This window comes from Mustela lutreola, chromosome 2 (assembly GCF_030435805.1).
Source record: "Mustela lutreola isolate mMusLut2 chromosome 2, mMusLut2.pri, whole genome shotgun sequence".
Classification (NCBI taxonomy): Eukaryota; Metazoa; Chordata; class Mammalia; order Carnivora; family Mustelidae; genus Mustela; species Mustela lutreola.
In genome coordinates, this window is record NC_081291.1 from 127,903,503 (window position 1) to 127,920,537 (window position 17,035).

Genomic DNA, 17,035 nt, shown 5'->3' on the forward strand with positions numbered 1-17,035 from the left:
CAATATATAATTTATTATGGTATAAAAACATGAAAATTATAGAAATTATCAAAAACAAATTTTTTCACTGTGTATCTTTTTTATTATTGAGGTACAGTTGACATACAATATTATATTAGTTTAGGTGATAAAATGATTTCAAGTGATGATCTGGTATTTTTATCGTAAAATGATCACCACAGTACGTCTAGTTAATATCCATCACCAGACATAGTAAAAAATATATTTTTCTTGCGATGACTTTTCAAATTTAATTTCTTCACAAATTTCATATATGCAATACAGTATTACTAACTATTTTCACTGTGGTGTCCATTATACCACCATGACTTATTTATTTTATAACTGGAAGTTTATACCTTTTGATTCCCTTTACCCATTCCCCACTCCCTGCTCCTGCCTCTAAAAATGTAGTGATCCAAAGGGACACATGCACCCAAATGTTTATAACAGCAATGTCCACAATAGCCAAATTATGGAAAGAACCTAGATGTCCATCAACAGATGAATGGATAAAGAAGATGTGCTATATATATTCAATGGAATACTATGCAACCATCAAAAGAAATGAAATCTTGCCATTTGCAATGATGTTGATGGAACTAGAGGGTATTATGCTGAGCGAAGTAAGTCAATCAGAAAGACAATTATCATATGATCTCCCTGATATGAGGAATTTGAGAGGCAGAGTGGGTGGTTTGGGGGGTAGGGAAGGATAAAATGAAACAAGATGGGATTGGGAGGGAGATAAACCATAAGAGACTCTTAATCTCACAAAGCAAGTTGAGGGTTGCTGGGGGTTGGTGGTGGTAGGGATAAGGTGGTTAGGTTATGGACATTGAGGAGGGTATGTGCTTGGTGAGTGCTGTGAAATTTGTAAGCCCGACAATTCACAGACTTGTACCCTGGAGCAAATAATACATTATATGTTAATAAAAATAATTAATAAAAAAAAGATTGATCATTTTCATTCTTTTCCTGGCCTTCAATCTTGTAGAAGTAGAGAATACTTCAGTTGTTAGAAGATCAGGCATTTATTCTTCACTTTCTCTCAGTGTTTGTGGAAAAAGCCCTTAATATTATTAAGTCTAAAGGTCTGCTTCCTCCTGCCATGTAAGATCTGAATGTCCTCATGGAGGTTATTCCTTGACTACTTTCTGAATGGCCCACCCATTCATCCCACCAAAAGTTTGCCTGAGAAAGGAGGCTTATCTGCTCCATCACATCAGAGAGGAATACAAGAAGAAATGACAAAATATGCACACAATGTGTGCCTTGTTTACACCCTGATTTGTGTAAGATTTTATGTGAGTTCAGGAGATTTGGCTATTTGACACTTGAAAAAAGTATTGGTTTCATTTTGAAGATCAAGTTTATCAAGAAGGTCTAGAGTTTTAATGACAATATACCAACAAATAAAACTACACAATTTTTATTTGTTTTGTTTTGTACTGATTTGGGTTTTATAAAGAGCTAATGCCATTCACAAATCTTTTTTTTCTGAATAATTGTCTATTTAGGTATTTCTGGGTCTTATAGGATCAGATTGATAGAAGAGGGGAGATTCTGATGCTGCCCCAAGCTGCTGCCATGTTCAAACTACAGTGCCTTTTTTTTTTTTTTAACAGATTTTATTTTATTTATTTGAGAGCAAGAGAGCAGGAGCTTAGGGGAGGAGCAGAGGGAGAAAGAGGGAGAAGCAGAATCCCCACCGAGCAGGAAGCCAAATGCAGACTTGATCCCAGGGTCCTGACCTAAGCTGAGGTAGATGCTTAACTGACTGAGCCACCCAGGTGCCCCTCTACAGTGCTTTCTTAAATTATATTTCAAGATCTTTTTACACCGTCCTTGACATTTGTGAGGGTCAGACTCAGGAATAGTTACTAGATCAGTATTAAGTGTTTTGTCTCTTTTATTATCAATCAGGTAATCTTTATAAAATATCCAAACTTAACATTAACTAAGGTCATCCACAAATAGTCTTTCCTTTTTTTCCTCAAAATAATTGAGAAAAGAGTTTTATGATATATACTCTGGGAATCCTTTTAAGAACATGAATAAAATTTGACTATTTTCTAAAACATAATTTGAGAGGAAAGACCCTTATGTATTATGTATATATAATTGTTACAAGAAAGGGATAATAGCTTATATACCTAAAGAGTTCTTAAATTAATAAGAGATTAGCATGTCAATGGAAATAGACAAGGAATAAAAAACAGGTATTTACACAGAACTAAACCTAACCAAAATTCAATTTTAAAAGATCTATCTAATGCAAATTAAAGTGTAAAGGCAGTAAGTTTTGTCTGGCCATTAGTTTTAGATTCAATAAACATTTATTGACCAAATAAATGAGGCAACATTTTTCACCTATGAAATTGGAAAAGACTTTTAAATGATATGAATTCTCACAATTGACAGGATATCCAAGCAAAAGATAATATTATCAGGTAACTACCAATTCAAACTATGATATTAAACATCTAGATTCTAGATTTTATTTTCTCTTACAGCTTTTGGATAAAATACATTTTAGAACAGAATACAGCCATTCTCAAATGCATTTCACTTTAAAAAATAATGTGAATGGCAAGCCAATCTCAATTTAATCTATAAAAGAAAAATTAGTTTAAACTATATAATTTAAATAATGTTTAGAAAAAATTAAACGGTGTTTAGAAGACAAAAAAATGTATATTAAGGTATATATAAATAGGTATGAATTCCAAATATTATTGTCCCCAGTGAGAAAATTTTCTCCAATATATGTCAGATGGAGATAGAAAAGAGCAAAAAAGTAGGTATTCTAAATAAGGTCATTTAACAGAAAGTAGGGTTTCATCTTCCCATCAGCCTTAATTCAAGGAACAGTAGAAAACACGGAGGGAAAAAGTGCTGATGTACCCTTGTCATATTATTGAGACTTCTTAATGTTTGGGGTTCTCCTAAAAAATTAATTATTTTCTTCATCTACAGTTTATCTATGGTGCCCAGAAACCACTGACTTCCTGGAATTTTTATTAAGAATTCTACATTCTTGCCATGTTTTTCAGATACCGTGGCCTCTGCCAATAAATTCTAATAAATTTTCACTTCTATTCTTTCAATAACATCTTAGAGAATATGATTCAGACTCAAATTAATCACCGATCATGTTAATGGTTCCTAGGAGTTTACTTCCGATACCCCTTATTATATTAAATCAAACTTGATAGTGTGCTAGATCATTGCTCAGCTGGGTTTTCATAAAAGCACTGGTATTTAATGTGATTTATACCTGGTTTTCTGTTAATATCTTTGCTTATTGTATGCTTTATTTTTTAAAATAGACATTCTTAGCAAATGGTACCCCCTTAAAATATATCATGCTTTTAAAATATTTTATAGGAACCATTTTACTGTAAAATGTGTTACTTATTTTATATGATAGTCCAATAACAGTGAACAGCAACAATTTATTTAATTTACAATCAAAATATTAATATTTAACTTGTAGTTTGGAAAAAATATTCATACATGTACATGTTTTGCTAATATAAAAGCTAAATTACTTGGCAAGATTATTAGGAAATTTAAGGTATTATTTTTTTTTTAAGCTTTGCAGCAAAGGGGCAGCTCTGGGAAAACCATTTGAAGCATCTGCTGAAGATATATCAAGTGTGGCAAGTTTCATCGAGACAAAGCTTGTTACCTGCTATCTACGCATGAGGAAACCTGACCTTGCCCTGAATCATGCACACAGGTAAAATGAAGTATTAGTAACTGCAAGTAAATACTGTTCATGCAAGCAGAGGGCACTATGTGAGCTTGTACAATCAACTTCCATTTCATTTAAATTTAAAGGCAAAACAAAAAAAAATTTCTTTACTACTTGATTTATGTTAACCTAGACAATCATAGAGAGCACAAAGGGCATCTCAAAACCTATGGAAGGAACAGACACATAAACAGCTACTCATAATGCAGGGTAAAATAAAAAGGCAGAGAACTGAAGTAGCAAATTATTACAGCAAGAGAGGGGAGAGTGAATAAGGTAAGGGATGAGAAGGATTTCCAAAAATGCACAAGATATGGAGAATAGCAGAAGGAAATTTGGACTGTCAACCATAAGCAGAGACTTAATGTTCATGGCTTATTTGGTAATAGGATAGCTGATTCAAAGGATGCTATGTAAGGGTAGGTGTGAAAGTTGTCCAAAGGTGCAAGACACTTATTGTGCTTATGGATTTCTTTTTCATATTTCTATCCATCTTCAGAAGTATCATTATGTTATCTTGTGGGTTCCTAGAATCCCCAAGCTTACCCAGGCCTCTTTTTCTTCTATAAACATATACCTCTCATATGTTCTATTTCCTAAAGACCTTGCTCTTACCATGGATAATATTCAGCTGAATCTATGGCAAAAATAAACTGATTATGTTATGCTTTTCAAATAAGTTTTCCTTAGAATTATAATACCTCCTCCCCTTTCTGCCTAACTTTGGACAATTTACCTAGAACTTTTGGTTTTGTCTATTCTCTGATCTCAGACATCTGTGCTTCTTTTGGATGCAAATAAGAAGCTAATATCAGCATGAAAACATAATGTTTGCCTTGTTAATAACAGCTATCAGTTATACTAAGACCCATCCTGTGAATGGGAGATCTGCAAACATGACAAACATCATTTACAGCTCCACATTCACGAGGACGTAAAAGATCTACCCAAGATTCTTCACAAGGAGACCTTGAGTTTGTAGGTTTAAGCTTTCCATTAAGGATACACAAACAAAATCACTTTGAAATTCGTAAGATAACCTTCTTGAAAGAAGTTTTTCTCCTCTTTGTTTTTATTATGTTATATTAGTCACTATACAGTACATCATTAGTTTTTGATGTAGTTTCCATGATTCATTGTTTGCATATAACACCCAGTGCTCCATGCAATACGTGCCCTCCTTAATACCCATCACCATGCTCACCCATCCCCCCACACCTTTCCCCTCTAAACCCCTCAGTTTCTTTTCTGGAGTCCATAGTCTGTCATGGTTTATATCCTCCTCTGATTCTCCCCCACTTCATTTTCCCCTTCCTTTCCCTAATGTCCTCCATGCTATTCCTTATGTTCCACAAATAAGTGAGACCATATGATAACTCTCGTTCTCTGCCTGGCCTATTTCACTTAGCATCATCTCCTCCAGTTCCATCCATGTTGATGCAAATGTTAGGTATTCATCCTTTCTGATGGCTGAGGGTCTCTCTCTCCACAGATCACATCATATTTGATGTGGAAAACCCAAAAGACTCCACCCCCAAATTACTAGAACTCATACAGCAATTCAGTAATGTAGTAGGATACAAAATAAATACATAGAAATCAGTTGCTTTCCTATACATTAACAATGTAACTGTAGAAAGAGAAATTAAGGAATCAGTTATATTTACAATAGCACCAAAAACCATTAGGTACCTTGGAATAAACCTAACAAAAGAGGTAAATGATCTATACTCAAGGAACTACAGAACACTCATAAAAGAAATTGAAGAAGACACAAAAAGATGGAAAAGCATTCCATGCTCATGGATTGGAAGAATAAACCTTGTTAAAATGTCTGTGCTGCCCAGAGCAATCTATACCTTTAATGCCATCCCGATCAAAATTCCACTGACATTTTTCAAAGTGCTGGAACAAACAGTCCTAAAATCTGTATGGAACCAGAAAAGACCCCAAATCACCAAGAAAATGTTGAAAGAGAAAAAGCTGGGGGAATCACGTTGCCTGATTTCAAGCTATAAAAGCTGTAATTACCAAGACAGCATGGTACTGGCACAAAGACAGACACACAGATCAATGGATCAGAATAGAGAGCTCAGATATGGACCCCCAACTCTATGGTCAACTAATCTTCAACAAATTAGGAAAAAATATCCTGGAAATAGGACAGTCTCTTCAATAAATGGTGCCGGGAAAATTAGACAGTTAATATACAGAAGAATGAAATTCAACAGTTCTCTTACACCATAAACAAAGATAAACTTTAAATGGATGAAAGACCTTAATGTGAGACAGGAATCCATCCAGCAGTAACCTCTTCGACATGGGCCTCAGCAATTTCTTTCAAGACATGTCTCCGAAGACAAGGGAAACAAAAGTGAAAATGAACTTTAGGGACTTCATCAAGATAAAAGCTTCTGCAAAACAAAGGAAACAGTCAGCAAAGCCAAAGTCAAACCAGGGAGAAGATATTTGCAAATGACACTACAGATAATGGGCTGTCATCCAAGATATATAAAGAACTTCTCAAACTCAACACCCAAAAAACAAATAATCAAGTCAAAAAATGGGCAGAAGACATGAACAGACACTTCTCCAAAGAAGACATACAAATGGCTAACAGACACGTGAAAAAATGTTCAACATCATTAGCCATTGGGGAAATTCAAATCAAAAGTTTTCCTGCTAAATAAACTACACAACCGAAAGGCAGAGTCTCTTTGACACACACACACACACAAAATCATAATCATCCCTATACTTTTTGGAAACATTTTATGTGGATATAGTTTTGAAACCTGATATCAGGACATACAGTCTGTCAAACAATTTGTTCTGTTTGCACTTGAAAGAACCAATATTGGAAATGTAACATATATTTCCATATGTCAGAATGTTGGAATATCTGGGCTACTTACGTGACTTGTGGTCACAAAGGGAAAAATATTTGAAATTGGAACTGACCCAGAAAATTTATAGGCATATGTAAACAATAAGTTGAGATGCACTGGAAGTAGTTATCACCTTCTCCATGATTTTTGCTGTACATAAAAAGGGTCACCAACATGGCCTACATATTAAGGAAAATACCTCCTGGATATCAGAATGGTTTGATGGATTTTTAAATCATATTTAATAATTAAAAAATTCCAAATGAAATGGTCATGTCAAAACTTAATTCAGTATTATAAAAATAAGTAATGAACATTAGTAAAAAATTCCATTGCAATCCAAATATAAGGAAAAATAAAATGCTACAGGTCAATAGGTTCATGATTTAGATTTAGCAACTTTTGTTTCAAAACTAAGAGCACTTTTTCAATATTTGAAAACTGCTGAGAAGAGGACATACAATGGTGAATAGTAAAATGATCTTAAATATTACACTTGGATTAAGTTTCATCTTTTCTTTTTCTATTGTAAAATAACTTTTGCTTCTGTTTCTAAGTTGAACATTAAGTAAGAAATGCAAATCAATAGAGGTTAAACAGTCAGTTCATACAATTAATAATGCACTAAGTGAAATAAATCATTTTCTTGGGCTTGTCATCCTGCAGAACTGTGGAAGTCAGTGCATAGGATTCTAATATTAAAGTGTTTTCAAAGATCTTGGATTTTAAAACAGAGTCTGATATATAATCAATAAATATATTTCTCAAAATAAATTAATCAGAATTCTCAATCTATAAATAGCTTACAACCATTAGTTATACAGCAAATGCAGAATTTTGCTTTTGTATTATTACCACTTTGTGATGCTTGCTACTAATCATGAATCAAAATTAAAATATTCCCTTTTTGCATTTATTTGCATTTGCTAAGCATTCTTTCTTTAATTTTATGTAAATGTGAGGTCTGCTGCATATCTTTAGGAGATTTGTTAGCACAAAAATTAGCTTAAAAATCATCTGTAGTTTTGCTTCTGATAAAAATAAGTGCATATTGTTATGTCATGTACAAGACTACAAGAACCATAACTTCATGGTTCTAAGTTCAACAAAGATACATTTTGAAATTAATCAGATGCATATTGCTATTTAAAATATGATAAATGAGATAAAGGCTCTAGAAACACTTATTAACAATTGTTTTTCCTAATAACATGTCCAAAGTGGTTGATATGCATATCATGCTTTGTTTTGCCTTTTTTTTTTTTCTTTTTTACTTCAACCAAAAGCTTTGCCTAGATTCACCAAACACATCAACTCTTACCTCATCAGACTAGTGCCATTGTTTATCAGGAAATTTTTTTTTAAGATTTTATTTATATATTTGATAGGTAGAGATTACAAGTAGGCAGAGAGGCAGGCAGAGAGAGAGAGAGAGCTGGAAGCAGGCTCCCTGTTGAGCAGAGAGCCCGATGCAGGGCTTGATCCCAGGAGCCTGGGATCATAACCTGAGCTGAAGGTAGAGGCTTAACCCACTAAGCCACCCAGGCGCCCCAATCAGGAAATGTTTTGAATATTCCTAAGATTGATTTCTAATTACTGCTATCTTATCAAGAATAGAAATTGTGCTATAACTTTTTCTATCTTGTATTTATATTTTGATATATATAATTGTAAAGATTTTAATAGTGTATATAACTTTTTTTTGCATGTTTCTCATCTGTAGATTCTTGTTTTTCTTGCAGCATTTTGATGACACAAAGTAGAAGGCAAAGTAACAAATATGTAGAAAAGATCCCATTTTCAAAATTGTTTTGTAATGGTGGCATCTTCATTCTTTCATTCATTCAACAAATATTTATTGAATGCCTACCTAAACCCTATGCTGTGCAGTGGAGAAGCAGTTGTAAACAGGAAATATATTTATACACATTAGGAGAAATGTCAAATTGTAAAAAAACAAATAAATATAAATAAATACATGAGAAAAAAGAATGTGATAAATGCTATGAAGGAAATAAATATAATTTCATGTTACAGAGGCAATATAGTATATTGAATCAGAGCAGAGTCTGGAATCTATCTAGGCTTCAAATCTGACTCCCCCACTCATTAGTTAGCCTGAGTTTAATTCTCTTTAATATCGGGTTATAATTATAGTACCTACTTCACAAATATTATTTCACAAGGTTTTGTGAAAATTAAATCTAAACCCATGAATTTTTAATTCCACCTATGACAGAGTTACTGGCATTGGACCTATCTTTCTACTGTAAACAAATAAAACTGGACAATATATATGAGGCAACTCTTTTCAGGAATTGGACAGTGGTCATGGCAGGACCGTGATCCTCGAGAGAAGGGAAATACATATGGTGTGCCCCACAATTTTATCAGTTTTTGCTAGGAAAATAATTTCCTATCATATTTCAGGGAGATAGATATCAAGTTAAACTGCAAACTCACTGACCTGAGGAGGCAGAGATTAAATACTATGCTGAAAATAAGCTGTAATTTATAGGGTAAGTGGCCACAAAAAAGGTAGCTATGTGAGGGGATGGAACCAGAAATCTGCATGAGGATTTATTATAGATTCTTAGCCAATGTGAGGAGTGAGACTCCATGTAGCAGAGATTGCGTGCTGCAGGCATAATAGCTAAATGAAAATATGAGACACCCTGCAGTGATGGGACATGTTGGAGTGACAGCGTGAAAAGACCTCACTGAGTACCTCAGGCATTCAGTTGAGACCTCAGAAAGACTATGCTTTAAGAATAAGGACCATGACCTCTAGAAAGGGCCACACATTAGGATTAAGCCAAAAGAGATCTGCCCTAATGAAGACTAGAGCCAAGCATGACAGGTACAAGAGTATAAAGAGTATACACTATTTAACTGCTTGGTGAGGAAAACAAACAATAACAACAACAAAGTCAAGAAGTTTACAGGGATGATGTCATAATCCCAATTCCTTACAACGTTTCAACTGAAATGTCTGGCATAAAATTAAAAGTTAATATACATGCAGAGAAATAGGCAAATATACAAGTCATAGAAACAGAGTCCAAGGTGCCTCATATGTTGGAATTGGTAGAGAAAAATTTTCAAGAAGCCATTACCTATTTTTGGGCCAAGGCCCTTGAGATAAAGATTATAATAATGACTGAAGAGATGAGACTCTCAACAGAAAAATAGAAACTAAGAACCAAATGGAGATTTTGGCATACATTAATAAAATACCTGACATTTTGAAATGTACTGATTGATCTTAGCATTAGTTTGGATACTGCTAAAGACTGAAGATGAATTTACAGAAATTACCTAGTATGAAGAATGGAAAGAAGAGAGATTTTAAAAAATTAACCATTGCTTCAGTGACCTGTTCTCAGGGACAGTAGCAGGAAATCTAGCATACATGTAATTGAAGTTTCAAAAGGAAAAGAAAGAGAGAATAGGACATCAAAATATTTACTGAAAATTTTCCAAATTTGATTAAAAAATGGGGATATCCAGTCAGCCCCAACTAGGGTAAAATAAAAAGAACTACATCTAGGAACATCATAATCAAACTCTTGAAAACCCAACATGGAGAGAAATATTAAGGGAGTCAAAGGAAAATAGTACATTACATAAAAGGGAACAATGATATAAGTAACAGGTGACTTTTAATCAGAAATAAAGGAGGTTGATGTGCCCGAGTAGAACAGTTGATTACGTGTCTGCCTTCACTCAGGTCACAATCCCAGGGTCCTGGAATCAAACCCTGGTTGGTCTCTTTGTTCACTGGGAAGCCTGCTTCTCATTTCCCCTCTGGCCCTCCCCTTGCTTATGTTCTCTCTCTCTCTCTATCTCCATCTCTATCTCTCAAATAAATAAATGAAATCTTTTTTTAAAAAATCTTTTAAAAAAAGAAAAATAATGGAGGCCAAAATACAGTGGGATAACTTTAAACTGATGAAAGATAAATTATAAAAAGATTACATATATTGATGTGAATTATGATTATTTTATTATTTAATTTATTTATTATTTTATGTGAATTATTATTATTGATGACAATAACACAAGTCCTGTGGGAGAGAGCACAAATGGAATTTTACTACTAATATTTTTACATGAGATAGTACAATATTAACTCTAAATAGTCTGTGTTAAATTAAGGTTGCACATTATAATGCCTAGAGTAAACCTTAAAAGATAGAAAAGTACAGCTAGAAAGCCAATAGTGAACTTAAAATTATATACTGAAGATATACTTAACCAAAAATAAGTCAGGAAGGTGAAAGAAACAAAAAATGAATGAAACACTGGAAGATAATTGCAAGATGTTAGAGTTGAACCAAACTATAGTTACATTAAATGTACATTGACTAAACATTCCAATTAAAAGGCAGATATTGCCAATCTGGATTAAATACCAACATTCAAATATATGTTACTTACAAAAAGATATAGAGAATAAAAGGGAGAAAAATGATGTACTATATAGTAAACATAAAAACTTGTTTTTGTGTCAGGCTTGGGTATGTTAATATCAGAACAAGGCAGAACATAAGGAGTATTACCAGAGATAAAAAATAAAACTCAATAAAATTCTGAAAATGTGAAATCTGATACAGTTTGTTCCCTAACCACAGTGGAATATGGTTAAAAGAATTAAATTAGAAATGATTAATAGTCAGATGTCTAGAAAATCTCTCCAAATACTTGGAAATTAAACATTTAAATGACCCATGGGTCAAAATTTAAGAAAATAAAATAACCCCCCCAAATAAAAAGAAAGAAAGGAAAGAAAAGAAACAAAAAACACCAAAGGCATGATTTGAATGTCTGCCTTATCACTTACTAGCTTTGACTTTGATGAGAAATTTAACTTCTCTTTCCATCAGTTTTATAATCTTTTTATCTTTATAGCACATAAACTGCTTAAAGTCCTCCCTGAATGCAAAATATATCAGATTTGTATTTTATTTCAATTCTACCATGAATAACAAATGCAGATTATTTCCCATGGTATTTATTAATACCAATAAACTCTACATATGCATCGATGAGACTGTTACTTTTAAGATACCTTTTTGAACCCATCAGAAACTCAGTAGACAATTTTGAAACATCTAGGAAAATATAACTTTTAAGGTGTCATATCCACAACTTTGGGAATAATTAAAATGTTCAGTGGTGATATAAGCTTAAAGCATTACAGATACTTGGAGACAGAGGAAGATCATGGAGTGGGAGGACCCTAGGCTTGTCTTCTCACATCAACACAACTAGATAATTACCAATCATCCTAAATACCCCAGAAATTGACCTGAAGACTGATAGAACAAACTCTATAACTAAAGGAAGAAAAACAGTCACATCAAAGAAGGTAGGATATGCAGAGACATTGTTTAAGGGAGAAACAAATCATGGGTGCTGTGGTGGTGGAGGGGGGCATGATCACAGAGAAAGGCAAAAGCGAGAGGAGTACACAGGAACACAGTAGTAGAATGTTTCCCCAAATCCATAGTTTAGAAAATGAAAGGGACCAAATTTCACAAGCTCTTATAACCAGTGGGGATTAAAGCCTGGAGTTTGAAGGTCAGCAGGTTTGATTGGGATATAGCCTGGAAGGAAGTGCCCTGCTCTTGGAGAGAAAGCAGGCAAATAACCCAAGGACAGACAACATGGAAATTAGCAATCTGTAGAATGCCTGGAGCATAGAGAAAGGGGTGGGAGGAGGCAGTAGATTTTCTACTCTTCTTGGAGCAAGTCCCTGAGAGGCAGAACTCCAGAAACACCTTTCTGGGAACAAAGGAGCTCCCTGTCACTATTTTCTCACACCCCCACCCCCCAGCAGAAACACAGAGTTGGCATTCATTGCCCAACTTGCTTACACCAATCCCCCCAACAGCCCTCCTCACTCTGGCCATTCTGCCATTCTCATTCAAGCTTCCCTCAATCCCAATGCAGCAGGACCTTCCCAGGAAGACCAACACAAACCACTCATGTCACGTGACCAGAGAGTTCTACAAGACCTCAGTTCTGGTGGAGGTGGTATCAAGTCCATTTCAGAAGCAAACCGTAGCACACCTAGTTAAAATTCATCACATTCAAGCCAAGGACCAAACCCTGCCCACAAAAGACAGGGAGAACCTCTGCAGATGACTTTTTTTTTTTTTTGCCTTTATTTTTATTTTATTTTTTAAAATTTATTTTTTATTTATTTTCAGCATAACAGTATTCATTATTTTTTCACCACATCCAGTGCTCCATGCAATCCATGCCCTCTATAATACCCACCACCTGGCACCCCAACCTCCCAACCCCCACCACTTCAAACCCCTCAGATTGTTTTTCAGAGTCCATAGTATCTCATGGTTCACCTCCCCTTCCAATTTCCCCCAACTCCCTTCTCCTCTCTAACTCCCCATGTCCTCCATGCTATTTGTTATGCTCCACAAATAAGTGAAACCATAGGATAATTGACTCTCTCTGCTTGACTTATTTCACTCAGCATTATCTCTCCCAGTCCCATCCATGTTGCTACAAAAGTTGGGTATCCATCCTTTCTGATGGAGGCATAATACTCCATAGTGTATATGGACCACATTTTCCTTATCCATTCGTCTGTTGAAGGGCATCTTGGTTCTTTCCACAGTTTGGCGACTGTGGCCATTGAAGCTATAAACATTGGGGTACAGATGGCCCTTCTTTTCACTACATCTGTATCTTTGGGGTAAATAGCCAGGAGTGCAATTGCAGGGTCATAGGGAAGTTCTATTTTTAATTTCTTGAGGAATCTCAACACTGTTCTCCAAAGAGGCTGCACCAACTTGCATTCCCACCAACAGTGGAAGAGGGTTCCCCTTTCTCCACATCCCCTCCAACCCATGTTGTTTCCTGTCTTGCTAATTTTGGCCATTCTAAGTGATGTAAGGTGATATCTCAATGTGGTTTTAATTTGAATCTCCCTGATAGCTAGTGATGATGAACATTTTTTCATGTGTCTGATAGCCTTTTGTATGTCTTCATTGGAGAAGTGTCTGTTCATATCTTCTGCCCATTTTTTGATATGATTTTCTGTTTTGTGTGTGTTGAGTTTGAGGAGTTCATTATAGATCCTGGATAGCAGATGACTATCTTAAAGGATAAAGCAGCCAAAATACAACAGAGCATATGCAGCACACACTGAAGCACCAGGCCCTGGACACAGCATAATGCCCTTCTTCATATGGCTATTATTTTCAAGAGCAGGACACATAACTGGCTTTTCTAACACAGAGAAGAAAGCAGAAACTTAGACAAAATTCCAAGATGGAGGAATTCATCCCAAATGAAAGAATAAGGCCATAGCCAGAGATCTAAGCAGAAGACCTATGAGTAACACGCCTGATTGAGAATTCAAAGCAATAATTATAAAGATACTCACTGGGCTTGAGAGAAAAAATAGAAGACATCAATGAGACCCTTACCACAGAGATTAAAAAAAAAAGTTAAAAAAAGAATCAGAGATGAAGAATGCAATAAATGAGATTGGAAACAGGCTTGATGCGAAGTACAGCTGGCTAGAAGAAGCAGGGGAATGAATTAGTGACCTAGGAGACAAAATAATTGAAAATAATGAAGCTGAACAAAAAAGAAAAGAGTTATGAAACACTAGAATAGATTTAGGGAACTCAGTGATTCCATCAAACATAATAACATTTGTATTATAGGAATCCCAGAAGAAGAGAGAAAAGAGAGAAGAAAATTTATTTCAAGAAATAATAGCAGAAAACTTCCTTAATCTGGGGAAGGAAACAAACATCCCGGTCCAGGAGACACAAAGAACTCCCACCAAAATCAAAAAAAGCAAGCCAACACCAAGACATATTATAATTAAATTTTCAAAGTATGGTGATAAAGGAAATATCTTAAAAGCGGCAAGACAAAAGAAGTCCTTAACTTACAAGGCAAAACCGATAAGGCTAGCTGGATATTTCTCAACAGAAATTTGACAAGCCAGAAGAGAGTGCCATGATATATTCAAAATAATGAATGGGAAAAACCTGCAGCCAAGAATACTCTATCCAGCAAAGCTATCATTCAGAATAGAGGAGAGAAAGAGTTTCTTAGACAAGCAAAAATTAAAGGAGTTCATGACCACTGAACCAGCCCTGCAAGAAGTAATAAAGGTGAATCTTTGAGTACAACAGAGAGACCAAAAGTGAAGGAGACAAGAAAGGATTAGAGAAATCTCCAGAAACAATGACAAAACAAGTAATGAGATGGCTCTAAATACATATCCATCAATAATTACTTTGAATGTAAATAGACTAAATGATCTGATCAAAAGACATTAGTGTCAGAATGGATTAAAAAAACAAGACCCATCTATATGCTGCATACAAGAGACTCATGTAAGATCTAAAGACACCTGTAGATTGAAAGTGAGGGGATGGAGAATTATTTATCACACAAATGGATGTCAAAAGAAAGCCAGAGTAGTAATATTTATATCAAACAAACTAGACTTTAAAACAAAGAATGTAACAACAGACAAACAAGAGCACTATATCATAATAAAGGAGATAATCTAACAGGAAGCTATAACAATTGTAAATGTTTATGCACCCAATATAGAAGCACCCAAATAAATAAGCAATTTAAAAAAATAAACTGATTGATTATAATAATACAATAGCAGAAGAATTTAACATTACATTAATGGACAGATCATCTAAACAGAAAATAAACAAGGAAATTGGCTTTGAATGACACTGAACCAGATGGACATAACAGATATGTTTAGAACATTGCATCCTAAAACAGCAGTATATACATTCTTTTTTTTTTTTTTCAGTGTTCCAATATACATTCTTTTTGAGTGTACATGGGATATTCTCAAGGACAGATCACATATTGGGTGACAAATCAGGCCTCAACAATTACAAAAAGATTGAAATCATACCATGCACCTTTTCTGACTACAATACTATGAAACTAGAAACCAACAACAAGAAAAAATTTTGAAAGACCACAAAAACAGGGAAGTTAAATAACATGCCACCAAACATGGTCAACCAGGAAATCAAAGAAGAAATAAAAAAATAAATACACGGAAACAAATAAAAATGAAACACAACAGTCCAAACAAAACCTTTGGGAGGCAGCAAAAGTGGTCCTAAGGGGGATGTACATGGCAATACAAGCCTACCTTAAGAAATAAGAAGACTCTCAAATAAACAAACTAACCTTATACCTAAAGGACAACAAAAGAAGCCTAGGGCCAACAGAAGAAAGGAAATGATAAAGATTAGAGCAGAAATAAATGATACAAAAATTAAAAAATAAAGCAAAACCAATAGAACACATCAGTAATACCAGGAGCTGGTCCTTTGAAAAATTCAATAATATTGATAAATCTCTAGCTAGACTTATCAAAAAGAAAAGAAAAAAGACCCAGATAAGTAAAATCACAAAAGAGAGGGGAGAAATAACAACCAACACCACAGAAAAACAAAGAAAATTATGAAAACATATATGTCAACAAATTGGACTACCTAGGATAAATTCCTAGAAACTCTAATATAAACTACCAAAACCGAAACAGGAAGAAACAGAAAAACTGAACAGACCAATAATCAAAAAAGAAATTGAATCAGTAACCAAAAAAATTCCCAACAAACAAAAACAGGGCCAGATGGCTTCACAGGCAAATTCTATCAAAGGTCGAAAGAAGAGATTACATCTATTCTTCTCAAACTATTGCAAAATTAGGAAAGGAAAGAGAACCTCCAAATTTATTCTATGAGGTCAGCATTACCTTGATATCAAAATCAGATAAAGACTCCAAAAAGATGATGCAAAAAAAGCATTTGACAAATCCCAACATCCATTCATGATAAAAAAGATGATGCAAAAAAAGCATTTGACAAATCCCAACATCCATTCATGATAAAAACTCTCAGCAAAGCAGGAATTGAGGGAACATACCTCAACATTGAATAAAGGCCAAATATGAAAAACCCACAGCTAATATCATCCTCAGTGGGAAAACGTGGGAGATTTTCCTCTATGGTCAGGACAAGACAGGATGTCCACTCTCTCCACTGTTATTTAACATAGTACTGAAAGTCCTAGCCACAGCAATCAGACAACAAAAAGAAATAAAAGGCATCCAAATCAGCAAGGAAAAAGTAAAAGTTTCATTAGTTGCAGAAGACATAATACTGTATACAGAAAACCTGAAAGACTCCACCAAAAATCTGCTAGAACTAGTAAATGAATTCAGTTGTTACAGAATACAAAATCAGCATGCAGAAATCTGTTGAGTTTCTATTCACCAATAATGAAGCAGCAGACAGAGAAATGAAAAAAACAATCCGTTTATAATTGCACCAAAAATAGTAAGATACCTAGG

At 34.5% G+C, this 17,035-nt stretch overlaps 1 protein-coding gene across 3 annotated transcripts in view; it reads left to right on the forward strand.

Moving 5' to 3' along the window:
* SPATA16 (spermatogenesis associated 16) overlaps positions 1–17,035 on the forward strand; it is a 259,451-nt gene that overhangs the window by 72,633 nt on the left and 169,783 nt on the right. For all 3 annotated transcript variants that reach the window (XM_059163453.1, XM_059163451.1, XM_059163452.1), the window contains exon 3: positions 3,600–3,745. In XM_059163453.1, coding sequence (XP_059019436.1) covers positions 3,600–3,745 — 146 coding nt within the window. The remainder of the gene's footprint in view (positions 1–3,599; positions 3,746–17,035) is intronic.